At 46.9% G+C, this 27,767-nt stretch overlaps 2 protein-coding genes across 9 annotated transcripts in view; one reads left to right on the top strand and one right to left on the bottom strand.

The window, feature by feature from the left end:
• LYRM4 (LYR motif containing 4) overlaps positions 1–7,265 on the bottom strand; it is a 171,216-nt gene extending 163,951 nt beyond the window's left edge. For all 4 annotated transcript variants that reach the window (XR_012901668.2, XR_012901669.2, XM_075921304.2 and 1 more), the window contains exon 1: positions 7,130–7,265. Coding sequence is in view for 2 of the 4 variants with exons in the window: in XM_075921304.2 (XP_075777419.1) it covers positions 7,130–7,215 (86 nt within the window). In the remaining 2 variants the exon portion in view is untranslated. The remainder of the gene's footprint in view (positions 1–7,129) is intronic.
• Positions 7,266–7,346: 81 nt separating this feature from the next.
• FARS2 (phenylalanyl-tRNA synthetase 2, mitochondrial) overlaps positions 7,347–27,767 on the top strand; it is a 393,359-nt gene continuing 372,938 nt past the window's right edge. For 4 of the 5 annotated variants that reach the window (XM_089776401.1, XM_089776398.1, XM_075921300.2 and 1 more), the window contains exons 1-2: positions 7,347–7,478; positions 22,808–22,943. In XM_089776401.1, the coding sequence (XP_089632527.1) occupies positions 22,938–22,943 (6 nt within the window). In that variant the 5' untranslated portion in view covers positions 7,347–7,478; positions 22,808–22,937. The remainder of the gene's footprint in view (positions 7,479–22,807; positions 22,944–27,767) is intronic. The other variant, XM_075921296.2, reaches the window with a different exon arrangement.

Below are 27,767 nucleotides of genomic sequence, written 5' to 3'. Positions count from 1 at the left end.
AACAAATCTGGTAGAACAGATCCCAAGTAGCCTTAAGGCTGCCTAACAAAAATCAAGGACTTACCCCTTGAAAATAGTTGTCTGCTGGAAAGCCATCCATCCCAGGAGTCTTGCTGGAATTCATATATATTTTAACCGCCTTTTTATCTTGTGTTGTTTAGCTTTGTCCATAAACAACCCCTGACCTCAAGTTAGGATAATAAAAAGGTAGGCCTTCAATGAAATGATCAAATTAATAGAGTCTAATTGGTTGTCTGATTTATAAAAAGCTTTATAGAATTGCTTAAATTATTTATATTTGTTAATTCAAGGATGGTATTCCAGTCTTCGTGAAATAAGAAAGAAATACTGTTGTTGGCTAGTTCCATGTTTAATCTTCTCCATTCAGAATAGCTTTGATAGACGCTGTTGAGTGTAAATTCAACTTGACTGGATATGCCTTCATTATATTTATATTTTACATTGATTACAGAATGTAGGAGATTTTCAATTTTTATGTCACTCTTATGCTCTCTCAGCAACTCATCTATTTCCTTATTCAGAGACTCTAGTTATTTTGGTCTCTCTTTCTTCTTCTTCTGGGAGGCATAGTTTATATATTCAGCTTTTAGAATAACTTTCAGAGCTTCCTAAAAGATCGTATGAGGTAACAGACTGCTTATTTTCTTGTAGTACGTTAAAGATGACAATTAACTGAGAAACTCGTATATTTTAATTGCAGTGTCTTCAGCTATTGCACAGAAGACTTTAATGGTACATCTATGGTAAACGTAATTGGAACATGATCTGAAATGAATATATCAATAGCTGCTAATAGGCATGCTGCAATCAGTTCTGAAGACACAAGAAACAAGTCAATTCCGGAATAAAATGAATAGTCATACTCTTTTGGGTGTCAATCTCCTTATCTCTTTTTAAAACAAGTTCATTTATTAATCGTGAGGCTTGGCCTAATGAGTTTTGAAAACTGGGTCTCATGTAATTAGAATACTATGCTAGACAGACATCTGGACAAATCCAATCACCTCCGAATATTAGAAGAATGTATGGTTTTATCAGAAAGAAGAAAAATTCAGAGTTATCTCCATTTCAATTGTACTTACTTCCTAGCATTAACTCTTTTGAGTTGAAACTCCAAGCAAACCGTATTATCCTTCAGGATTAGACTAAGGCTGTGCACATTAAAAATTTATACATTCAGTTTTAGAAAGGTAAATTAAGATATATAACCTTAAGATACAATATAAGCGGAGATATATGTAAAACCTCATCTTTAGGATTTTAGAATATAAATATTTTGAATATTTCGAATGATTTTGAATGATTGAATATTACTGGTTCATTTTGAATGATTTTAGGCCTTTAATGGATGGCTACTCCAGCACCGCCAGTCCCCTGGACAGGGCTGCTGCTTCCAGCCTTGCCTATACAGGCTGAGAGCTGGAAGCCCCACATGGAACAGGAAGCAGCCAGGCTGGAGTAGCCTCTGCCCACAGCAAGGAGGCTGCTCCAGCCTGACCCCTTCACATGCCGCCCTTTTAATCAATTAACTTGTTACATTTAACTGGTTAAGTAATTAAACAGGATTTTACATCCTCAAAGAAAACGTATCTATCCGTGCAAGCTGTAAAATGATTAGTGCAGCTAATGCTTGTCAGTAGATGGTGCTTTAAATACCAGCTTACTTGAAACTGTTACTCTATTCATTGTAGTACTGTACTATATAGTTATTATATTGCTTGGTTCCAATGGAGATCAACAGAAGAGTTCAATTTAGTTCAGTGGTACTCAAACGTCATTGCACTGTGGCCCCCTTCTGACAATACAAATTACTACACTACCCTCACAGGGGAGAACAAAGGCCAAGCCCACCTAAGACCTCTGCTTGAGCCTCACTACCCTGGAAAAGGGGACAAACCTGAAGCCCAAGTGCTTCTGCCCTGGACGAGGAGCATGCAACCTTAGTCCTTGGAGGTGGGGCTCAGGCTTTGGTTTCAGTCCCGGGCGGTGGCCTTGGGCCCCAACAAGTGTAACACCAGCGGGGTCGCAACCCATTTTGGGGTCTTAACCCACAGCTTAAGAGCCACTAGTTATCTGCTAGGAGCCAAAAGATTATATAAGTGAACATTACCATATCTAGAAGCATGCACAGGAATACAAACTGATTTTAAACTTGTTGCGGTATGCTTTTCACGATGGAAAAAATATTCTGCTATTATTGGTCAAATCTGATAGGTCTTTGAAATGTGTGCCAAGCTTCAGAGGGGGTTTTGAAAAATTTTGTGGTGCCTGCTAAATCCATAGGGTACTTGATGCTGTATCTGCATCAGTCCTGCTCAGGATTTGCTTTATGCCATTAGATGAAGCTTACTTTTTCTTAAGCTCATCTGAGAAGTCAGGAAAAAGAAATGCTATGGTCTTTATAGGTCAGGGTTTCAGCTCTTCTGGTAGCATTCATTACCATTACTACATCATTCAACTTCATCAGCTTGGAGAAATGTCTGGGTTTGCCAGACTCCTGGCATTAAATAGGCTGTTTCAATATCTAATGGAAGCTCAAATAAATCAGTTCCATTGTTGGCTACTGGACTGACAGCAGGATAAAAATATCACTAATTTCTCAACAGCTTTTTCTGCACAAGTTGATGTCATCATCGAACAGGACCCAGTGATATATTAGATACAAACAACATTACATGACTGAGTCAAGAACATTAGCCTTATTTACAGACGATCTGACACTACCCAATCAAAACTTACACAGAAGAAACCTGAATGATAAACTCCATTTTACAAATACAGGTCTTGCGACATCTTGGTGAAGTATGTGACTATTTCACCCTTAGAAATGGGTAGACTGAGATACAGACAATTACAACGCACCCAAACTGGACTCAGTGGAAGAACCAGGAGTAGAGCCTGAAGACCATGACTTCACTATTTTCCCATGTATCAAAAACCTAAAACATGCTGAGGTCAGAGGAAGTCCATAAACACTAGCGATGTTAGATTTGGGTAACTGAATAGTTGTGTAACCGCATTAATTCTTATTGGTTATACGACTATTAGATAGTCTCTGGGGTGGGGTGGGGTCAGCAGCCAGTATGCTCTGGCCCCACATCTGAAGAGCCCCCTGCCACCCCACACTGCTGCTCCTGGCACCCACGCAGGAGCTGGTCTGCGAGGGGAGCCAGTTTAAAAACCAGTGGATGTCGCTTCTCCCTCACTTGCTCCCTCTATCAGAGAGATGCAGTGGGGGAGGGGAGCGGGGGGGCGGGGAAAGCAGGATTCGGTGCTGGGGGAATCGGCTTAAAAACCATCTCCATGGGGAGAAGGGGCAGGGGCACAGCAGGGAATTGGTGGCACTTCCGCCTTTGAAACGTAGTAAGAACAGAGTTCTTGCTACATTTCAAAAGCAAAAGTGCTGCAGGGAGCTTTGGGAGTCCTCCCAGGGCTCTTGTACATTTCAAAACAGGGAGCATGGGGCCAGTGGGGGGCTGTCTGAGTTCCCTGCTGGCTGTACTCCCTGCAGTGCTTTTGCTTTTGAAATGTAGCAAGAGCCAGAAGGGCTCATGCTATGTTTCAAAGGTGAAGGCACCCTTATTGACTAATTGAATAGTCCGTGCAAATGACATCAACTATTTGATTAGTTGATTAATCTAAATTTAACATCCTTAATCCCTGCACGGGGTGGCAGCAGCCCCTGTCTGTAGAGGTCCAAGCTTCCGGTGGACAGTGGGTGCTGTGGGGGTGGGAGGAGAGGCAGGCTGCCGCGAAGCAGCTACTATCTGAGGTGGCCTGAGTTGGCCGTGGACAGGCTGATCCGGCAGCAGCTCCTGTGCGTGGGGGGCCTGAGCTCCTCATGGACAGAGGCTGGTCCACTTCCCATGGAGCAACCTCTGTCCACGCGGAGCTCGGACCCCCTAAAGACAAGGGCTGCTGCAGGACCAGCCCCTATCTGCGGCCAGCCCGGGCCACCATGGACAGTGGATGATTCATGGGAGCCTCCCAAACCCACAGCTGCTTCTATCTGCATGAAGAGTGGACCCCTGCAGACAAGGGCTGCTGCCACCCCGTGCTGCTGCCTCTGTATCGGAGGCAGCAGCATGGTGTGGCAGAGGGCTCCCTGGGATTGGGACAGGGAGCACACTAGCTGCCAGCCCTGCCCCCGGGGACTATCGAATAGTTGTGTAACCAATAAGATTTCATGTGGTTATACAACCATTCAATTACACTATATCTTACATCCCTAAAACTGATTGAGAAAGCTGATCCAAAGAATGGAGAAACAGCAACATTTTCACCAGAGGAAGAATGATTTTTCTCTCTTCCTTCTCATACATTTGTTTAATATAAATCCCAGTTTTTCAGTTTACTGTGAATTATATATCAAGTGTTCACCAAGAGGAAATATAATTGATTGAGCCCTGATACTAAATTTATCCTCATTACTCAAATAGGGTTATAAAGTTTTACTACATATAATTAATGGACCGAGAGATAGCTTGTGGCGGTGTTTCCATTATCAGTTTTTGTCTATATCTGACCATGTTATAAAAGAATAAAAATCAGGTTTACCTGTAGCACTTATATCTAGCCAGCAGAGGAGAAAATATTAAAAAAAAAGTTAGTAAAACATGCAAATGTCAGAGACTGATGCTATAGACAGGAGCAAAGGCAGAACACAAACACCATGGAGGATGGACAGAAAGTGCAAAGAAACGAGAAGGAATACACATTAAAATAGATGCAAAATGTGACACCTTAACAGTGTTTCTATAAACAAAATAAAACACAAGAACAACCAAAACAAATGGCAGTTTTCTTGGAGCAGAATGATAAATTTTAGAACATTCCCATGATTATTGATCTAAACAACATTCAAACAGTATTCCACAACAACAATCTTCTCTCATAAAAACATTTTTCTATATAATGAAAACCAATAACCATACAGTTCTGTGTTGTAGCCTACAGAATCTTATAGCCTCTGAGAGTAAGTACATGTGTAAGTCTGTTTATTATTTTTTATTCACAATTTAGGGTTCACGGTAAATCTTCATTTACTCACGAAACTCCCCACGCAAAACTACTGCCTTTTCCATTTTACTTCATGGACACTGGGCAAAAAAGGCATGATCTTTTGGTCTATTTTTGGCATGGAAAAGAAAGCCCCTGAGCAAGGTTCACTTTTAAAATATGTAAATCTATAAGGATGCCAGTACCTAATTTGCAATATAAAAATAATAAATAACATCGGCTGCTAATATCTGAAATATTTATGAAACAGATGGACATTACAAAAGCTTAATGTAATAAATTAGGGATGTAAGGGTATGTCTACTAGGGTGGCTAATGTAGGCATTCGAAGTTGCAAATGAAGCCCGGGATTTAAATATCCTGGGCTTCATTTGCAGCTTGCCGGGCGCTGCCATTTTTAAATCCCTGTTAGTGCGGACTCCATGCCCGCGGCTACACGTGGCACGGAGTAGGTAGTTCGAATTAGGCTCTCTAATTCGAAGTATCGGTACCCCTCGTTCGAACTAGGGTGGCAGTGTAGACATGCCCTAAGTGACTAGCCTATTACCAGACAAAGCAAATGCTTATCCGATAGTGGAGTAGGACCTTGACTAGTCGCTTTCCCCCCACCCCTGAGGCAGCAAGTGGGGGAGCACAAGCCAGTGCTGGGAGGAGCCAGTTTAAAACACAGAGACTTATAAGCAAAGGTATATGTTCTTAAAACAATCTTCTCACTAAATCCATGAAACAGTGAGTTTAACTTTTAGCATTTTGTCCTTTAGGATAAATGTAATTCTTTATGAAGTTTGTGTTAAGACACTACAAGGGCATATTACGCGAGGTCCAAAGATGCTGTAGTACTATTTATCTTAGAACAGAAGAGACTACCAACATATTTAGTTACATGCTCAGATTCTTCATTGATAGGCATCACAGAAAAAAAAAGACAGGGAGAATTGTTTTCTTGCACTTAGATGGTCTGCAGGCAAGTGCTGTTAGCATATTTTGAGAAGCTGCCATTATTTGTAGTGTTTTCAAATGTGATAAATATAGCAAAAATTATTTGTAGAGAATATTTCCCATTTTACAGTATTTAGAGACTCATCAAAATCAAGGCATTTCATTGAAAAAGGGAAAGATTTCATCTCTATGTGAAAATTTACAAGAATCCAATATAAGTGCACAACTTATCACAGTATCTGTGCTTTAAAATGGTTACCATTGAGAGTGGTACACTAAAATAAGGAACAGAATTTAAAGTCTTATCTAAAATAAAGCAATAACTCAAATTAACTTCACATCATACTTATACAGTCTTAGCTGCTGAGGGGCAGACCTATAAATGTAGTAAGCAGACTGGATAGCTATCAGCAGTAACAGGTATAAGGTTAGCTGTTGTTCTTTATTACCCTAGACATGAATATGCTCTCTTGGTGGAATGCCAGGGTCTGCAGAACCTGGCATGTAATGCCTTCTCATGAACCCTATATAAAGGAGGAGACAATCACACATCCACCACTTGGGAGGAAACCAAGAGACTCAACGAATGGAACCCAATCTATGCCCTGACTCTGCGGAATACAGTTTTGGGTACACTTGAGAGAATTTGGCTTCTGCTCCCAGCCAATGCAATGCTGGGCTCCCACTGGAGTTAAGGGATCTTCAGTTTAGAACCAGCTGTGCTCCCAACACCCCATACAATTAAGTGGGCCTATAGGACAAACTGGTTTGGCTTTCCTACCTACGGCCGTCCCATAAGAAGGGCCATACTGGGTCAGACCAAAGGTGCATCTGTCCCAGTGTCCTGTCTGCGGACAGAGGCCAATGCCAGATGCCCCCGAGGGAATGAAGAGCAGGTCACCATCACGTGACCCTTCCCCTGTCACGCATTCCCGGGGGGGGGGAGGGGAATGGGCTACAACATGGACCCCAGAGAAGGGGCCTGGACCCGGGCCTGTGTCCGCCCCTCCCGCCACCACCAAACGCAGGGATCTGGGGGGAGGGGAAGCGACCCCGGCAGCCGCCCATGGAACCCAGAGCCCGGGGAGGAAGGGCCCCTCCCCCCGCCCCAGCAGGCTGCCGGGCACGTGTCCCCGCCGGGCGGCCCCACCTGTAGCCGTAGGCCTGGAAGCGCTGGCTCTCCCGCAGCAGGGCCCGGTACAGGCGCAGCACCTGGGCACGGCTGGACGCTGCCATGTTGCCGGCGCAGACGGGTCCTCCCGGCGAAGCCCCCGTCGCCCTCCTGCCCCCTCCAGAGCCTGCGCTCCGGGCGGCCGCCGCAGGCCCCGGGGGTGGGGCTCGCGGGGACCCGGGGGCGGGGCCGCCCCCTGCCGGACTCTGGCTCTGGGACGCGGACCCCGGCGCCTCGTCCGCGAGCAGCGGCCTCTGCGCGCGGCGCCTCAGGCGCGGCTCGGGCAGCTACGGCGGCGGCCCGCGCGGCGAGCGAGCCCAGGCGGACGGTGAGTGGCGGTTGGCAGGGGCCGCGCGGGCCCCACGTGGGCACATGCCCCCCCCCCCCCGCAGCCCGGGCTGGGGCGAGGGGTTCCCCAGTGCAGCCCCGCCTCTGGCGGCCACGGGGATGGGCGTGCACAGCCTGCCCCAAGGGGGCTGCTTTGGGCGTCGGACATTGACAGCCCCCTCCCCCATGCTCATGCCCATCAGCGTGTCTGGTTCACGCGTGAGGGACTCAGGGTGCGCGGGGAAGTGCTCGGAATCAAGACCCTGAACTCTGCCCCCTGCCTCTCAAGGGGTGAAAGCAGGTCAAGCGTGTGATTAGCGAGAAGCGTCCTGATGAGAAGTGGCAGCATGTCCTCTCCTCCCCCATACACCCACCTCCAAGAACCTGCTCGGGGGGGGGGGGGGGAATCACATTTTTGACCTGTTTGTTATTTTTGTTCCTCAGCCAGGTGATATTTTTGTATCCATTTGATATATCATAACTCCAGTGGAAGTTGTGTTTCAAGGTGCTGCCCAACACTTCCATTGCTAAAGGTTCAATGACTATTTGGAACAAGATTTTGGTTAAAAATATAAAAGGTTCATGGAAAACAGGTCCCTGCAAAATGGAAGCTTTCAAAATTTCCCAAAGTAGCTTTTCCAGTTTTCAACCAGTTACAAGTGCACTTCCTGTTTCTCATAGGAAATGTTTCGTAGTGTTTGCTAAGACCTTAGAAATCAGAATTCTCTGTCCTATGTTCATTATTAATCCTGTAAACAAAATATTGAAAAGAGAGACTTTCCCCTGCACATTTTTGGAGTTCCAAAAACATCCAATTTGTGTGGTTTTACTGCTTATTTACTAATGCACATCATACTTATTAGTGTTGATTTACACTGATGGGAGACCACTGTCAAGCCCACAGGCCTTGTCAATACTGAGGAAATTTTTCTGAAAAATTGAGCCAGCTTTGAATTTAGATAGTGTCATAGAGCAGTGGTCCCCAACGCGGTGCCCGCAGGCTCCATGGTGCCCACAGGCTCCATGGTGCCCGCCGGGGTATTTGTGTGCGCCCGCCGACAACCTGGGCCGGCCCCGGCGCGTGGCGCACTGGAGGCGCTGGCCCCAGGCACGCGACACGCACCCACACCTGGTGCGCGGCGCTCGGGCGGCCCCAGCCCCAGGGCACATGCAGGCGCGCCGCGCCGGTGCCAGCCCCGGGCCCACGGCACAAGGCGCTCGGGTGGCTCCTGCCCCGGGACACATGCCGGCGCCGGGTGCAAGGGCATCCCCGCCCCTGGAGTGCCCCAGGATGCGCGGCCCCACCCCCCGGGCGCCCAGCGCATGAGTGGCCCCGCCCCCGGGCGCCCAGCGCATGAGTGGCCCTGCCTCCGGGCGCCCGGGAGCCTCTAAAGGTTGGGGACCACTGTCATAGAGAGTACACTTACTAAGTTTGCAGATGATGGATGCCAGGCTGGGAAGAGTTTCAAGTGCTTTGGAATATAGGGTCATAATTTAAAATTATATGCACAAATTGGAAAAATGATCTGAGGTAAATAAAATGAAATGTAATAAGGACAAATGCAAAGTACTCCACTTGGGAAGGAACAAGTTTCACACATGCAGAATGAGTACTGCAGAATGAGACTTAAGGGTCATAGTGAACCACAAGCTATGTATATGAATCAACAGTGCGATGCTGTTGCAAAAAAAGCAAACGTGATTCTGGAATGCATTAACAGGAGTGTTGTAAGCAAGTCTGAAGAAGTAATTCTTCTGCTCTACTCTGTGCTGATCAGGCCGCAGTTGGAGTATAGTGTTCAGTTGTGGGCACCAAATTTCAAGAAAGATGTGGAGAAATTAGAGACGGTCTGGAGAAGAGCAACTAAAATGATTAATGGTTTAGAAAACATTAGCTATGAGGAAAGACTGAAAGAATTGGGTTTGTTTAGATTTGAAAAGAGAAGACTGAGAGGGAACATGATAGCAATTCTCAGGTACCGAGGGAGAAAAATTGTTCTCCTTAACCACTGATGATAGGACAAGAAGCAATGGGTTTAAATTGCAGCAAGGGAGATTAAGATGGACAGGGCTCGACAAATAGTGTAATCTACTCGCCCGTGGCGAGTAGATTACATCCTGGAAGAGCCAGCGCGGAGCAATCTGCGCATGCGCAGAACGCAGAACCGCGTGGCTGGCGAGTGGGCATTAGCAAAAACGGACATTAGGACATTAGGAAAAACTTCCTAAGCAGTAGTGCAAGTAACTTAAAATTTCTTACAGGTACTGTCTTATTGCAGCTCTAGCTAGCTCTTTAAATAGGTCGCTGCTAGCTCTTTGAATAGCTTCCTGCTGGTTTTGGCCACAGCTCAGCCAGCTCTTGCCAAGGCTGCTCATCAGGGCGCACACACTTACTTTTACCTCTGTTCCTATCTGTCAGGGTGGTTAAACACTGGAATAAATTGCCTAGGGAGGTTGTGGAATCTCCATCACTGGAAATATTTAAGAGCAGATTAGCTAGACTATCAGCAGGCCTGCATGCAGGGCAGGGATGTTAAATTTCAATTAATTAACTAATCAAATAGTTAATGGTATTTTCATCGACTGTTGATTAGTCGATAAGGACTAGCACAGTCTTCTGACCTTGAAATGTACAAGAGACTGAAACACCTGGGTCAGTGGGGAGTCCTCTGCTGGCCCCAGACTCCATGTAGTGCTTCTGCTTTGAAATATACAAAGACCCACCAGGGACTATTGTACATTTCTAAAGTTGGAATGCTGCCACTGCTCTCCTGCTCTCCTGCCCCCTCCCATGGACCTGGCTGGAGCTGGGGAACGGGCTTTGTGATAGAGTCAGCGGGGCGGAGGGGGGGAAGCGACTAGTTGACTAGTGTGTTGACTGTCTGATAAGCTTCTGCTTATCTGATAGTCAACTAATCCATTAGTCGCTTAAATCCCCGATACAGGGGTATGGAAAGGGTGTGAATTCACCCCTCTAGGGTTCCCCAAGTAAACGTAATGGGGCTCTGTTAGGGCAGTCTTTCTCAAACTGTAGATGCCACAGTCCAGGTGGTCCATGGCTCAACCTCAGGTTCCCCCCCCACCCTCCCTCTCTCTCCCTTCCGCAAGAGCCCGCACTGGTGTTCCTGCCTTACATCTTTCCATCCCTCACCATGAGGTTGGAACACCAGCACTGGCTTCCCTCTGGATGGGTGAGGAGCCCCAAACCATCTTGTCGGATCCTCCTTATGAGGAAGAAGCGGAGCCAGAAGTGGCTCTGCACACTGCCACTCTTCCTTTGCCTTCCCTGGCTGGGGCAACAGCAGCACCCTGATGCACTGCCTGGAAGCTTTCCCTGCTGCTCCCATTGGATGGAATCCAGCCAATGGAAGCAGTAGCAGGTTATGCCAGAAACCAGATGCATGGGCACAAAAGCAAGAAAATGTCCCCTGCCATCCTTTCATGCTCAGATCCCACACCATGCTCCTTCTCTTGCACCTACCATGCTCCTGCACTGCATCCTGAGCCCGTTCCTGCATCTTCCTCCTTGCCTGCTCCTGCACCCTTCCTTACTCCTGTTTTCTCCCTCTTGGCCCAACAACCTATCCCAGGGCTGCTCCTGCACCCTCCCTCCTGGCCACACACTGCACCTTCCCTTGCTCTTGCCCCCTACTTCCTGGCCAGACACCCTATTTCCAGCCTGATGCTGCACCCCACCTTCCACCCAGACCTTGCACCTTCACCCCCTTCTGTACCCCATCTTCTGCCCAGATCCTGCACTCTCACTCAGGGATATAAAATTTTAGTTAATTGGCTAATCAAATAGTTGATGCAATTTGCAATTTCGATATGGTTGTTTCTGCCTTTGAAGTGTAGCAACAGCCCCAAGTAGTCCCCCGCTGGCCATGTGCTCCCTGCAGTGTTTCAAAGCGACAGTGTTTCAAAGTGGCAGCGCCGCGTGAAGCCCAGAGTCTCGTACCAGGCTTCACCCAGCGCTGCCACTTTGAAGCACCTCCTCCTCTTTCCCCACCCCTTGCTGCCTCTTTCTGATAGAAAGGGGGAGGGGAGGAAGCGAACAGTCGACTAGCGTTGGAGCGCCAGAGTAGTGAGGTGTCTCATTTGGGGTCCACGTCAGTGAGGGTTGAGGGTTTTTGAAGGAGTTTTTTTGCCTCTCACTTGTGTAGTCCCCAGGTTTTTTCCTGTGGGTCAGGCCAGGAGAACGGTGCACCCCACCTGCAAGGAAAGGCCAGGTTCTGCTGGCCAGAAGTATCGCCTGCACTCACCTGGTGCTGGCCTCACTGAGCAGGTAGAGTAGCAGCAAGCAGAGGTGTCTAATAGAGCAGGGAAGCCATGGCAGCCATGCTGCCCACCATGATCCCTGAAGGTTTTTTCCATAAAACAGTTGTTACTGCATAAATGTTAAGTAAGTTATAACAAAATCATTTTACCAATCCCTATTTCCACTCTCAGTTTTCATTAACCTCTCTTATGCACGCTCATTGCATGACTATTTTGAATTCCTTTATATTTGAAAAAATCATGGTTCACATTTACAAAACACACACACACACAGAGGTGATCTAGAGGGTACTTGGTCCTGCCATGAGGGCAGGGACTGGACTTGATGACCTCTTAGGTCCCTTCCAGTTCCAGTGTTCTATGAGTCTATGAATTTGGTTTAGCAAGGATCTGACAGTGCATATCTGGTTGCAGGATTATTATGTGTAAATATTTGCAGGATTGACTTCTTATTAATTATTTAAAAGTTCCCTCACTTAGATCCCAATCTTGCATTGAGAACAGGAGAGCCGATATTCTTGCCAAGACCCTGAGCATGGTGAAGGGCTTCACACTTCCAGAAGAGGCAGGGCTGGTGGCAGCTAGCCCTCACCACTGCCCAGAGTGCACTGTGCTGCCACCCCAGTGCTTAGAGCCACGCAGAGTGTGTGATGGGGTGCTCTGATGGCGATTTAAAGCCCTGGGGCACTTGCCCCCATCCTGGTTTGAACTTCTTTCCATTATGTACAGGGTTTACAGTTTGTTCCGTGGGCACCCCACATTGTTCCAGCACCTTTGCCACTGATCTCAAAGATGTGTGTGTCTATGGTTTCCAGTGTAGAATAGGTGTATTTAAATGGCTTGTGATTGAGTTATCTGTGATGGCTCCAGTACTCTGAAAAAGTGGGCTCATGAATTGATGTACTTCCCGAAGTACTCTGCACACCCTGCAGGGCAGAGTAGTGGCAGGGCTCAAGGAAAGAGCAGGGCAAAGATGTTTGGTTTTGTGCAGTTAGAAAGTTGGCAATCCAAAATGTATAGTTGGCATCTTAGTTAATATCACACCATTATCTATGATTTTTTTCAATATATCATCAATATATAGTATTTGGTGTAGTGGTGTTTCTAACATTACAGTATATCTATTATATGATACGATGGTACTTAGATAGTGAGTGAGTTTGTCTTCACAAAAGGTGTTTGTGGTGCACCAGTTTCACTGATTAAACTGATATTTAACCTGCACCTGTAGTAGGGATGTTAATGGTTAACAGGTAAGCCTCATTCTTAATAGGTGAGGCTTACTGGTTCGGTTCACCTGGAGGGGCTGGAGCAGCCCCCAGCATGATGTGGGCAGGGGGCTTCTCTAGCTCTGCTAGGCCTGCCTGCCTGGAACAGCTCTCATCTGGTGTGCTGCAGGCAAGGGCACTCCAGCCTGGCCCGAGCAGCCCTTCTCCGTGGCAGGCCCAGGGAGCACAGCAGGCTGGGGTACTTCAGCTAAGCTGACTGAAATGGCTCCTGCTTCCCTCCCATTTAATTGCTTAACTAGTTAAACTTAACCTGAACTGGTTCCACAATTAAACATAATTCTAACATGGGGTGGGCAAAGAGACCTCCACGGGCCTGATGTAGTCCGCCAAACTGGTCAATCTGGCCCACAGCTGCCCTGCCACTCCACCACCCCCAGGCCAATCAGGACCTGAGGGCGGGGGAGCACGCCAAGTCTACTCCCCCCAAGAGAATGTGGTGGCTAGAGACACATGCCAGCTGTTTTAAAACACCCAGTGTTTCTTTCTAGCTGCTATGCACCCTTGGTGGGGGAAGGGAGGCAGGAAACTTTGCACACTCTTCCCGCCCCCAGGCCAATCAGGGCCTGAGGGCGGGGAGCGCACAAAGTCTCCCACCTCCCGCCTCTGCCCTTCCAGGGTCATGTATTGGCAAGAGAGAAACGCTGGCAGTTTTAAAACAAATGGCGTGTGTCTCTAGCTGCTGCACACTTTGGGGGGGGGGAAAGGGATGTTGCGCACTCCCCCACCCCCAGGCCCTTATTGGCCTGGTGGCGGGGAGGTATGCACGAGGTCTCTTCCTTCTGCACCAACTAGAGGGAACCACCAGCTGTTTAAAACAGCTGACAATTCTCTCTAGGTGCCAGGGTTGGGGAAACACTTCATGTGGTCCCCCATCCCCAGGCCAATATGGGTCTGTGAAGGGGGGCATGAGAAGTCTCCTGTCCCTGCCCCTTCCGCCCAAGGCCCTAGCTCTTCTGGGGTGGCCTGGGGCCACTTTAGAAATTTATGAAAATTATTGCCCACTCCTGATCTAACATTTACTTGAGTATTTTTTTAACTACGTTTCTGATCCAGGTTACAGTATGTTTATAAAATAATGCTTTGTTTGTGTGTAAATAATATAGGGAAATACCACAATATCGAATAGAATAACCTCTCTGTGTGCATATTTATGCACTGGACCAGGAGTGGGCAATAACCCCGGCGGCAGTTCACCAGGTCAGCCCCTGGTGGGCCACTGCCACTATATTTACCTGCACGGCTGCAGATACCTGTGATTGCAGTTCCCTTTGGCCACAGATCACTTTTCCTGGCCAATGGAAGCGGTGGGAAGCTATGTGAACCAGAATACCACTTCCCACAGCACCCATTAGAGAGGAACAGCAATGTGCAGCCAGTAGGAGCTGTGATTGCCAGTATCTACAGCCATGAAGGTAAATATGGTGGTGAAGGCCTGCCAGGAGCCAACCTGGGTAGCCTGGATCCGACTCACCTCTTCACTGGACATACAAGTTGTTTTCTTTTGGCTATCCTTTGGGTCTTGTGAAAAGAAAGCATGCGACTTAAAATGAATTAAATTTTTGTTTAATTATATATAACACCTTCTGAAACATTAAAATTGTTCTAAGAAACTTTAAATTGTTCTACAGAAATTCCATTAACTGAACTCTAATGGCCAGCACCATACTCTTGGGGCATCCTAGGTAGCTGCAGGTCACAGAATGAGGCACTGTAGGCTGCCTGTCTGAATTAAGGGACTATGAATAGATGAAATAAAGGGGTTTTATTGTCTGTGTGCTATATACCTCTTTTGGCCTGGGAAGCAGGGATACTAAACACAAATTAAGATAGAAATTTCCATTTTTATTTGCAGATTTTTTATAACATTCTTCCTAAAATTCTCAGCAGCAACCACACTTTTTGTTTCTTCATTCATATACAGGCAGTCCCCGGGTTACGTACAAGATAGGGACTGTAGGTTTGTTCTTAAGTTGAATCTGTATGTAAGTCGGAACTGGCGTCCAGATTCAGCCGCTGCTGAAACTGATCAGTTTCAAAAGCGGCTGAATCTGGACGCCAGTTCTGACTTACATACAGATTCAACTTAAGAACCCCAGGCTCCGTGGCTTTGCTCTGCTTTGCTCCCCGTCCCCCTGGTCTGCAGACCAGGGGGACGGGGAGCAAAGCGGCGGAACACGCGGGCAGCGGACAGTCCAGACGCGTCTGGGCTGTCCGCTTGCTCCGCAGCTTTGCTCTGCTTTGCTCCCCGTCCCCCTGGTCTGCAGACCAGGGGGACGGGGAGCAAAGCAGAGCAAAGCTGCGGAGCAAGCGGGCAGCGGACAGCCCAGACGCGTCTGGACTGTCCGCTGCCCGTGTGTTCCGCCGCTTTTCTTCCTCTCCCTGGTCTGCTGGAGACCAGGGAGAGGGAGGGCCCCGTTCGTAACTGCGGATCCGACATAAGTCAGATCCGCGTAACTCGGGGACTGCCTGTATTCCTGTAGCCAGTAAAATCTAGTTTGGAAAACTTGAAAAATATTAAGTAAGTAAAAGTAGATTTACAGGTTAAGCAGTGATAACTCCATCCACATTTAGTTCCCTTCCAATGATTAGAACTAGAGCAGTGCTCCCTTGACTGTCTGGTGGTGGTGGTGGGATCGGAGTCAGAGAAACCTGTAAGTGCATTTGGGTCAGCCTCCAGGGGAGGTGAGGAGAGAGAACCACCCGGCCCAGCTCTGGCCCCACATCCTAGCTGAGCTATGGCACCAGATTCAGCTACACTCTGCTTTCTACTTCTCCACTCATGCTCCTGTCCAGCGCTGCCATCCTTTCCTTTCCCCCTCAGGCCAGCTCCATCTCTAGCCACAGCTTTCTCCCCCAACCTCAGTTCTCTCTTCACCTTTGCTTTCAGCTCAAGCTCCGCTACTGAGTCAACAGTGCAGCAGTGGGGTGGGGGGAAGGGAGAGGACATATTTCATTATGGGTAATTGGGGGTTTGATAGGAATATAGGATTGCCAAGTATCAGAATGCCCAGAAACGCCAGTTAGTATAACTGACTGGGTCATTAAATGTCCATTTTGGTAGTGTAGCGGGGTTCCCTGCCTGCTCTGTCTCCATGTGGTTCTAGGAAGTGGTTGTTATGTTCCAGTAAACCTTAGGCACAGGGGCGATCAGGGGGGCTCCATGTGCTGCCTCCACCCTGAGCATCAGCTCTGCAGTTCCTATTGGCCAGTAACTGTAGAATTACTCTCTTATTAAATATGAGGAACGCTGTTAATATACAATCTAATCTAGTCATCAAACAATATTTTAAAATAATTTCAGGTACTAGCTCTGTGCTTGAGTCCAACTGATAATTTTTGTGGTTTTACAATCACATGCCTTACTTTGAAAATGTTTTTCTTTCTCCTCTGTCAGTATGAAAACTAGGTATGTTAAATTTCATTTAATCAGCTAATTGAGTAGTTGACTGCTTAATCGATAAAGGGAGGGGAGGGTCTCGCTATCCCCACTGCACCTCTGCCTTTTAAATATAGTAAGAACCCCTATGGGAAATGTAGTAAGAGCGATAAGCATTTGCTTATTGGATAGTTGACTAGTTGTTCACATTCCTAGTTGGATGTAGGGCTATTAAAAGTAGATTAATCAACTAATAGAATAGTCAATGGAATTTCTTGTACATTTCAAAGGTGGAATACCGCCGCTGTGCTCCTGGAGCTGGAGCTGGGGGGAACCAGTTTTTAAGCCAGCTCCTCCCAGCACTCCAGCCTCTCCTCCCCCGCCCTTTGTTGCCTCTTTCTGATAGAGGCAGCAAGTGGGGGGAGGAGGAGAAGGAGAGAAGCAACTAGTCAATTAGTGTGTCAACTTCTGATAAGCTTTTGCTGACTAGTTGATTAGTCGCTTACATCCCTAATTGGATGGAGTAATTCATTTTACAAATTTATTTTGCTTTTGCTTTTCTTGGAAGCCACATATTGACCAAAAACAAGTACTGCTTGTCTTGAACTTATGAGCCCTGATATTCACTTAAATGGGATGAGGATTGGTTCACTTGTGTGTTTGTATAAACTGTGGTTTTTTTATGTATATGTTTATGTGCAAATATAGGGGAAAATTTAGCGGTGTACATACTAACTTAGCTTAGCATGACCAAACCTAACCAGATTTCTAGGTTTTTCGAACATTGTTGGTTGATACCTTGATGATGCATTATTGTTATATATTATTTAGACAGTGGGCTTTGCTTTTAGTGTTCAGGTTTTGAAGAAGGAAACCTGACTCGCCCTCTTCTTGCCTTATATCTTAAAATAAATGAGCAATTTGAGAGTGATGTAATAGCATAAGCATCTGGCATACTTGATAATATTCTAAATCTGTAGTAGCAGAAAAACAAATTTGAACAAAATACCTGCAGAGACTATAGAACTGTGTGAAATGGAGCAGCTGTTAAATTCTCCAGGGCATATTTGTAGCTTTGTCATATGCTGCCTAAATTATTCTTTTCAGTATATTATTTCAGCTTTATGACATGACACTCAACACTTTGAGAGAGCATGTGCGTTCCTGTTACATTGTTATTCATGTTGATTATTTTTCTTTTGGGGTTGGAATGATAATTGAGTGTCATGATATTATCATCTTTTTAATTACTGTTTTTCAACTTCTAAAAACTTGATAATCTTTTTTTCCCTCCTACTGCTTCTCTGATTCTCCTTAATCTTCATTGTTCTTGCTCCTTGATAGCAATGTTAGTCAGTGCCATTCAAAGTTAGGTTCTGCTCTTGTTTGGATTCTATACAACCCATTGAAAATTAGGAATGCAAATGAGGGAATCATTTGGCTCTCAGTCAATATTATCATAGTTAACTATAATTTAAAAAATGTTTTTGTGTTGCCCACATTGGATAGGATTATTTTCCTATAACGAATAGGTGTTCTGAATAACTGTTTCTAATCTTAGTAATGTCTTTATATTCCTGTGGTTTCCTACAGAAACAGAACTGAAGAGAGGGCTAACTTTAAGAAGCACTTAAGTGACTTAGAACCCGTTAGAGTTTCAATGTCAGTTTTGATGCTAAATTACATAGGCATTTCTGGATATCCCACGCTAAACTTTTTGCATTGGAAGAAATAACGAACAAGCTCTTCCATCTCTCTAGTCGCACTGGAGAAGTCCTATTTCTATATGAATCTTATTGCAGGTTTCTGATCACATCAATACACTTCTCCCTGCTTGCTATATTTGTTGTTTTCTTTCGTTACATCATTAATAACAAGAGATAGTATTAATTGAATTACAAGTTTTTTAAATACAAAACAGTTTGAAAAAGAGAAAGAAAACAAAATCCTTGTAGGGCTATACTATCAGCAAAGCTCTGAGATAACCTGGATCATTTTAGGGGAAGATCTGTTAAATGTCTAGATAGCTTAGTAAACTATTAAATTCAAAAGTTACTATAATATGTGTTATTTTGGTATGTAATATTGAACTTTGAGAGATGTCCAAAGCAGGTAAATTAAACCCACAAAAAATTAGATGCTAGCTCTAAAGAATAAATCACCCACCAAGACATTTAAATAATCAACTGTTAAGAGTCTCTCTTTTTATTTCATAATTGTTGTGTAATGTGATGGGTCAGACTGATGGTCCTTCTTGTTCAATGTACTGGCTCCAACAGTGGTCAGCTACAGAGGAAGCTGCAAGAAACCCAACAGTAGTCAGATGTAGGATAATCTCCTCCCATGAAACCTGCTATTTCAAAATGTCCTACCTAAAACTTAATCTTCAAAGATTGGATTACACTCTGAAACAAGGAGCTTTATATCCCTTTCAAAATTCTGGCATCTGTCTGTTAGAAGCTGTGAGCCAGGGATTTGAACTCCTAGCTTCCATGGCCTTGCCCCATGCTTCTACCATCTTTGTCTCTTTCAAATTACTATGTGCAGAAGATTGGGCCCTTAAAACCTTACAACAAAGTAGGTTTTCCCTTGTCACAGGCATTTCTGTGGGAGATTATCTGGGTCTTGATGTCTGTCCAGTGCTTTGTAATAATTGACTGAAAAGTGCTATATAGGTTTGTTCTTAAATTTAATCTGTATGTAAGTCGGAACTGGCGTCCAGATTCAGCCGCTGCTGAAACTGATCAGTTTCAACAGCGGCTGAATCTGGATGCCAGTTCCGACTTACATACAGATTCAACTTAAGAACCCCAGGCATCCCCAAGTCAGCTGCTGCTGAAACTGATCAGCGGCTGATTCCAGGAAGCCCGGGGCAGGGGCTTCCTGTAGTCAGCCCCTGGTCAGTTTCAGCAGCGGCTGACTTGGGGACGCCTGGGGCAGAGCAGCTGGGGTGCTGCTGGGTTGGTCCGCAGTTACGAACGGGGATTTTCTCGCCCTGGACGATGGGAGCGGCGGGACACCTGGTCCCATTGCCTGCATCCTCCGGGGCGAGAAAAGCTGCTCTGCATCTCCCTGGTCTGCTGGGGGGCGGGGAGAAGCCAGCAGACCAGGGAGACGCGGAGCAAAGCAGCGGAGGACCCGGTCCCGCCCGGGTCCTCCGTGGCTTTGCTCAGCATCTCCCTGGTCTGCTGGGGGGGGACGCAGCTAGTGCGCCCCCCCCCAGCAGACTAGGGAGACGTGGAGCAAAGCCCCGGGCCTGTGGTAGAGCAGGTGGGGCGCTGCCGGTTGGTCCCTCAGCACCGCTCCTTGGCGCTACTGGACCAACCCGGCAGCACCCCAGCAGTCTCTGTTTGCGGCAGAGAGGGCTGGTTGCCACAAACAGAGACTGCTGGACTCGGTGCGTGCTGGGACCAAGCAGTCCCAGCCCATGCTGGGGTCCAGGATGCTGCATCTCTGCATTTTAAATGTAGTAATGTTATGCTTAAAAGAAGCACATGGGATCTTTTTCCGGGGCATAAAGCAACATGCTGCATTTATTGATAATATAATAAAATAGCATATGCGCACGCACGCACACACACACACACACACACACACACACACACACACACACACACACACACACACACACACACACACACACACACACACACACACACACACACACACACACACACACACACACACACACACACACACACACACACACACTGCTGATGGAATAGTTACCAGTCTGTTGCTCGACCCAGCCTATTGGCCAGATAGGTTGAGTACGAGGGGGGAGCCGGGTTCTTGTCAGTCTGGACTGATGCTCCATGGTCTTAGCAGGACAGAACCTAACGAACCATACAGGACACCCCATCCTTTATAGGATTTTCCTTCCATGCAAATTTATGTATTTTGTCTTGTCAGGCCTTAATCAGTCACTCAGCATCACAATCAGTTTTTCTGTGACATATGTTTATCTGGAGGTTGTTCTCGCAGTAATCTGATATCAGTATGCTGACAAACCCCCCCCCCCCCCCCCCCCCCCCCCCTGTTGTCTTCTGGCAAAACTTATCAGTTCCCTATCAAGGGATGCTTGTCACTAACTTCAGGGTTTGTCAGTCTGCCCCAATAGTGTGCTTTAGCTTAGTTGATAATTATTTGGTGCTTCTGAGTCTCCAGCCCCTCCTCTGACTATTTGAGCATGCAGTGGCCTTCATACTTACCTCTCCTAAAACATTCTCTCTCTCTCATTTACACAAACAATACATTTACACAGTTGCAGCCTGTGACAAAAGGGTACGTCTAGTCACTTTAACAAAGTTAAAGTCTTTCAAGATTAAACTTCTTTCTATCTATTACAAGGCCTTGCCAAATATTAACATTCCTATGTATTACAATATTGCATCCCTTCGCTTTAACATCAGAACATGCTGTCATCAAACAGAGCTGAAGCTAAGTTGATAAAGCTTCCTGGCCTGTCTGAGGCCTACATCTTGTGTTTAAGTTTAATCCAAACCTTTTGCTATAACATACGTTCATTATAACTAACTACCTTATTACTTATACAATTACAAGCCTTAAGGGTCCGCCAGCTCTTACTGTATTTAAAATGCAGAGCAGCAGTGTGGGTGGCTCCGAGAGCTGGCATGAGCTGGGACTGCTTGGACCTGGCTCGAGCCAGCTCCTGGAGCTACCCTTGCTCTGGCTGTACAGAGTAGCCCTTATTGTCTAATGGTGTAGTCAATACAAATCAGAGAACCGCAATTTAACATCCTTACCCCGGGCCCGACTGAAGCACTGGGAAGCCCGAGGGGCAAGCTCTCGTGTTTGGAAAGAAGCAGAGCCAGGACTAGGGTAGTGTTGCCAGGTATCAGGTTTCTACCAGACAGTCTGGTATTTGCACCATCTGTCCGGTAGAAAAATTCAGAAAATACTGGACATGTGCAATGTCCAGTATTTTCTGAATTCCTGGATGGGCGCCGGATGGAAGCCTGGCAGGGGTCGGGGAGCGACTGGGAGGCGGGGCCACTATTGGCGCTAGGAGCCTGTGGTCACGTGCAAAAGCCGGGGGGGAAGGCAGGGGCTGGGACTCCCAGCCACTCCCCTGCCTGGCGTCTGCGTGGGACCAGAGGCTCCCAGTGCCAATTGTGGTCCCGCCTGTCAGCTGGGAGCCTCCGGATGCATGCAGAAGCCGGGTGGGGGAAGTGGCTCCCAGCCACTCCCCCCGCCCGGCTTCTACTAGCAACTCGAGGGAGTGCCAGCCGAGGGCGCGCCCCTTGGACTCTGGCTACAGTCAGCGACTGCCCCCCCCCCCCGCCGTCAGCTCTGCTTCCTGCCCCACTTCCTCTGCCCCCCCCTCCAGTCCAGCCCCGCGGCCCCTGACCCTCCCCGGCTCTGCTTCCCAGCCCCTCTTCCTCGCAGTCCCCCCCCTTCCTCCCAGTTAGCCCCATGGCCCCCGGTCTCCCCCCGCCAGCTCTGCTTCCCGCCCTGCCCCCCTCCTGGCCAGCCCCGCCCTCCCCCCTGCCCATGATCAAGTGTGTCTGGTTTTTTGGCAGGGTCTACCTGGTAACCCTAACTAGGGGTGGGCGGGCCATGGCTCATCCAGGCCCACCTGTGGCTACACACCTGTTTCAGAGTGACTGAATTTGAATTTTTTCTGTGGCTCAGTCTCACCACTTCATTCATGGCTCACTCAGAATATTTTACCAGGGGATAATCACAGGTAGGATCATGAATCTTTAAAAAATGCTTCAATGATTGCAGTTTGAAAAAAAAGTCTCTTGATATTAAAATGTTCTTCTCCTGTGCTTCACTTTTGCTATGGACATTACTCTGTGATTATGTTTCTCTCCAGGCTTTTGTCATATTTGTTGGCATCCCATGTCTGATGTGTTTTAGGAACCATATTTTCAAGTTCTAGTCTGTTCAGTAAGTCTCTAGGCACTATGATTGCCTGCAATGAGAAACTCAAAAAGTATGATACTTTTCTGTCATCTGATCCATAACCAGTCTCTGGGTATCTCAGCTATTTGAAGTATGGCAGGGAAGTACCAAAATCTTCATTTAAAAAAAATCAGCAGTATACTGTATTCCATACACTTTGCTAATTATAATGACAATAGGCTTTCAGCAATAAGTTATTTGCAGTCTTCCTGGAATTGGTATTCTTTCTCTATTCTATTCAACATGACCTTTCATGGTTGCAGTGCCTGTGACCAAGGAACCTAGAGCATCTACAGTCAGGACATTAGGGGAAAATGTGCAATTTAGTAGAAATTCCTGAGAGTCTAGGAAGTCTCTCAAAAACATGAGGATAAACAGGTGTGGTAATATTCTCTGTATCACTATCACCTCTACAAAGGACTGATTTTTTTTTTTCTTTTCCTTTCCTCTCTCTAGGCTTTTATTCACAAAGGCCACTATATTAGTGTCCCTAGCCTTCTGAGGGAAAGGCAAGTCTGGAAGAGTAGGTTGACCAAAGCTTACAGGCAAAGAAAAGGCATTAGAACGGAGAAGAGAACACCTCTTGATGCAAGTAAGTGCTTCACACAGATGTTAAGCTTTCTACTACTCTTCTTCTTTAGCTATCAGCCATATACACTTGCCTTCAGGAACACTCTTTTTCAGCTTCTTGTTTTATAATAGAAAACTAAGTCTGTCTTCATATTGGGAGGATTATAAGCTATCAAAGACCATGCCAGACCTTTGGCCTTCATGTAGAATTAATGGTTCCTTCATCCCTAATACTCTGTCAAGGGAAATAATGGGATTCAGGATATTAGAGGTACCAAGAAACTGTTAAAGGACAAATTCTGCCACTTTTATACTCACTTTGATTTGAATCTTTTTCATCAAATTCCTATTAAAATCAAAGAAATTACTTGAGGAGTAAGTGACTCCCCAACATAAGAAAAGATAGCAGAATTTGGTTCTAAGTGATTGACTGACAAACCATAACTGATACAGCAGTAAGAATGTAATGTAGGATTTTCTAGGGAACATTGGAGAGAATTAAGGCTTACTGCTTCAGAAACATTGAGGTGTAGGACTTTTTTTGTTTTTGTTTTTATTTTCAATTATGCTTTCAAGATCTATCCTCATGTCAGTGTTTGGCGTTATACTTGTTCTGTTTGTCTTTTCTTCTTAGAATTTTTCTTACCTATAACTTACAATGTTTATGCAAGTGATTTGCACACTTATTTCCTTTTATCTCTTTTGGAGATGTTGCCTTGGGATGGCTCTCTGTTTTCTAGAATAAACAAAATCAGATGCAAATAATCAAGAGTTTGTTTTGTACATTTTTAACCCATGTTTACAATAAAAAAAATTATTTAATTTTACTTATTTTTATTTGTTGGGTTATAGCTTTTTCTTTTAATTTCATTGTAAAGCATATTTGTCTAGACTTGGATTTTAATTTATTAACGACTGTCAGTGGGAGCCATTAAATTAAAAAAAAAACAAAAGAAGACAGAGGCCCTTCCTTGTAGATTTCATGATCTACTTTCGACAGATAGAGCATGCAGATCTCATTCTTTGGGTATGTCTATACTACAGAGTTTTGTCAGAAAAATGGCCGATTGCTGGGGTCCAGGTATCCAGTATAAGGCTTCACGAGCCACGGCATGAGGGGGATACACCATGTCGCCCACGATGAACAATGGCATCGGCATGTCCCCAACTGCTAATTCACGGTGGGGGAAGAATGTACCCGCCTCCAGCTTCCCATATAAGCTAGAGTTCCAAAAGATGCAGACATCATGTGCCCTGCTCAACCATCCAACAAAAATGTCTGTGATGTGTCCATGGTGGTCATCCAGGACCTGCAGCACCATCAAGAAGTAGCCCTTCCTATTAATATACTGGGCCACTTGATGCTCAGGTGTGCGGATCGGTATGTTGATCCCATATAGGGCTCCAGCGCATTTGGGGAACCCCAGGGCAGCAGATCCGGCCACAATGGGGTCCAATTCTCCCAGGCGGATGACCCTCTGTGGCTGGATGGAGTTGATGTCCCTCACTACCTGCAGAAGGAGACAAACAAACACATAAAAGAAAGAATGAGAGATGGAGTGCCTGAGCCGTTGGAAGGTGCCCATCCCGTTCCCATCTCCTCCCCCCCAAACACCCCAGGAGACACCTCTTATGAGGCCACTCTCTCAGCAGCAGGGCTGTGTGAGGGCAGGACAGCACAACCCCCTGGGGACGGGACTTCCCCCCACTCCACCCCCCACAACCCCCAACTCCTCTTTCCCGAGGGTCCCTCTTTTCCTGGAACTCTCCCTCCTCCCCCTGTGAAGGGACTGCAGCCCGAGAATGCCTCACCTCCATGAGGAGGGCCCTGATGGTGGGCTTCCCCACACTGAATTGGTTGCCCACCGACCCATAACTGTTGGTGAGCTTCCAGAGGGCTATTGAGACCCACTTCTCCAGGAGGATGACGGGCTGCAGGTGGGTGTCGCGTCTCCAGAGGGCAGGGGCAAGCTAGGCACACAGCTCCAAAAAGGTGGCCTTCTGCATGCAGAAGTTTTGGAGCCACTGCTGGTCATGTCAGCCAGTCCCACGTGTCAGAACTGGTGTCTAGCCTCCAAAAACGCCTCTCCACTGTGGGCTGTGGTTGCCAGAATGTAGCTTCCGAACCCAGGGAGAGGGTCCCAAGAAGGAGCTCGGGGTTGAGCTCGGTCAGGAGCAGGAAGGCAGCTGGCATAAAGTGCTGCAGTAGCTGCAGCATGGCCGTGTGGGGCCATTGCATGCCCTGGGGCAGCTCTGGCTCCATGCCACAAAGGAAAAAGCTGTGGCATCCAAAAAAGCGGGGCAACCACAACAGGCACTGCGAGAGCTTTGCTGTGCCTCAGAGATGTACGCAATAGAAGCAGAGAAACAGGGAGGTCCGGGGGGTCCCTTTAAGCGTGTGTCTCTGCAAGACTATGGTACCAGCACTTGGAAGCAACTGGTGACCTAAAGCCCTGGCTGAAGTGGTTCCAGGTGGCCTTTTATGTGAGGAGCGTCGAATCAGTGTAGACGCGCTCTTTCAAAAAAGCAAATCATTTTTTCGATGCGCTCTCTTTTGTAAGAAATTTTTTTAGAAGATCTCTTTTGAAAGAAGCTTGCAGTCTAGACGTAGCCTTTTTTCTGAGATTTTTCTGAGAAATAGGGGAACCAGAACTGCTCATAATATTCGAGGTGTGGGTGTACCATGGATTTATATACTGGCCTTGAGACATTTTCTGTCTTATTAATCCCATTCCTAACATGAAGCTTTTGCTGGCTCCTGTACACATAGTAGATGCAGAACTATGCAGAACTATTCACAATGATGCCACAATCTCTTTTTTTAAGTAGGAACAGCTAAATCAGATCCATCATTCCAGTTGCTCTGCCCCGGGCTTCCTGGAATCAGCCGCTGATCAGTTTCAACAGCAGCTGAATCTGGACGCCTGGGACAGAGCAGCTGGGGTGCTGCTGGGTAGGTCCCCGCAGCGCCGCACCTCGGCGCTGCGGGGACCAACCCGGCAGCACCCCAGCTGCTCTACCCCAGGTGTCCCCATGTCAGCTGCTGCTGAAACTGATCAGCGGCTGATTCCAGGAAGCCCGGGGCAGAGCAACTCTGCCTCGGGCTTCCTGTAGTCAGCCGCTGGTCAGTTTCAGCAACAGCTGACGTGGGGACGCCTGGAGCAGAGCAGCTGGGGTGCTGCTGGGTTGGTCCAGTAGCACCGCTCCTCGGTGCTACTGGACCAACCCAGCTGCTCTGCCTCAGGCGTCCTGATTCAGCCGCTGCTGAAACTGAAGCAGGACGCTTGTGGCAGAGCAGCTGGGGTGCTGCCGGATTGGTCCAGTAGCGCCGAGGAGCGGCGCTGCGGGACCAACCAGCAGCGCCCCAGCTGCTCTACCACAGGCGTCCGCGAGAAAAGCCTGGTCTGCTGGGGGAGAAGGGGCGCACTAGCTGCGCCCCCCCCCCCCCAGCAGACCAGGGAGATGCGGGAGGCAGGACCGAGACACGCCGCGGTCCTGCCGCCCGCGTCCTCCGCGACTTTGCTCCGCGTCTCCCTGGTTTGCTGGGGGGCTCCCCCAGCAGACCAGGGAGACGCGGAGCAGCTTTTGTTGCCCCGGAGGACACGGGCGGCGGGACCGCGGCATCTGGGGGTCCCGCCGCCCGCATCCTCTGGGGCGAGAAAAGCCCTGTTCGTAAGTACGGATCCGACATAAGTCGGATCCGCATAACCTGGGGACTGCCTGTATTCAAGCTACAATTAATGGAAAAAAAATCCATTGGTTGAACTAAGACTTGTACTAAAGACAGAGAAACATATTTATTCTGATTTTTTTTCTAGACTCCTTGTGTAAAATTTTTTATAGATTTTAAATGAATACTGTTTAAAGCTTTACAAGGTCTGACTTCTCCTTATTAAAGTGATTTACGTTTTTCCTTATTATCTCATCTGTTCATTTGACCCTGCTTGCCTTATTGTTCTCACTTCTCATTGCATAACCCCTGGTGATTGAGCCTGCAGGCTGTGTGAAAGTTGATTCTTAAATATGTCACAGACTGCGGTTCCCCAAATGGTTATAAAGAAAAATCAAGAGGCAAATCTTACCTTTTTTTTTTTTTAAGCTCAGATTGTCCTCATACATAAGGAATTGCAATGTTTATTGATTATACTTGTGTCATATGGATCCCAAAGTATAATGACAGTAAGTGAACTTCATTAATAATAAAGCAGGGATTCTTTGATGTTATTTTCTTGCTTTTCTTGGCCTACTGTATCTTTTGTCAGCCAGCAAGAAATGTTTATCTTGGCTGGAAATGTATTCTTTTCATTTATGTTTTGTCAAGGATGGAATGAGAAAATTTCCCCAAGTACAGTAGTTTTTTTGGAAAGAAAAGTATGATGAGTTCTACTTATATTTTTCACTAAGTACATTTATTTTCTAAGTACATCAGGGCCACAGAAGAGTTCTCTGAGATGATCAGTGTTAGCAAGCCTTGTAGAGTTGATGTGGGACTAACATTGAGGACAAATAAGGCAAGCAGTTGTTAGGGATGTTAGTGTGTGGTCATTTACACAATTAACTGATAACCATAATGACTACATGCACCCTTCCATTTCTGCCTCTGTATCAGAGGCAGCAGTGTGGGGGCGGGCAGGTGGGAGCTAGTGTTCAGGGAGAAGCAGCTTAAATGCCAACTCCCTATGAGCACTGGCTCTTGCAGAGCCACCTCCTCTTCTCCCCCCATGCTGCTGCCTCTCATAGGGGCAGGCGGGAGCCAGTGTGCCCAGGGAGACAGCTTTTAAGGCAGCTCTGTATGCCGTGTATGCCAGCTTCTGTAGAGCTGCCTTTCTCTCTTCCCCCCTCGCTC

Source organism: Pelodiscus sinensis, chromosome 2, assembly GCF_052426305.1.
Source record: "Pelodiscus sinensis isolate ZL-2025 chromosome 2, ASM5242630v1, whole genome shotgun sequence".
Taxonomy (NCBI): domain Eukaryota; kingdom Metazoa; phylum Chordata; order Testudines; family Trionychidae; genus Pelodiscus; species Pelodiscus sinensis.
This window is presented reverse-complemented; position numbering and strand designations above follow the sequence as displayed.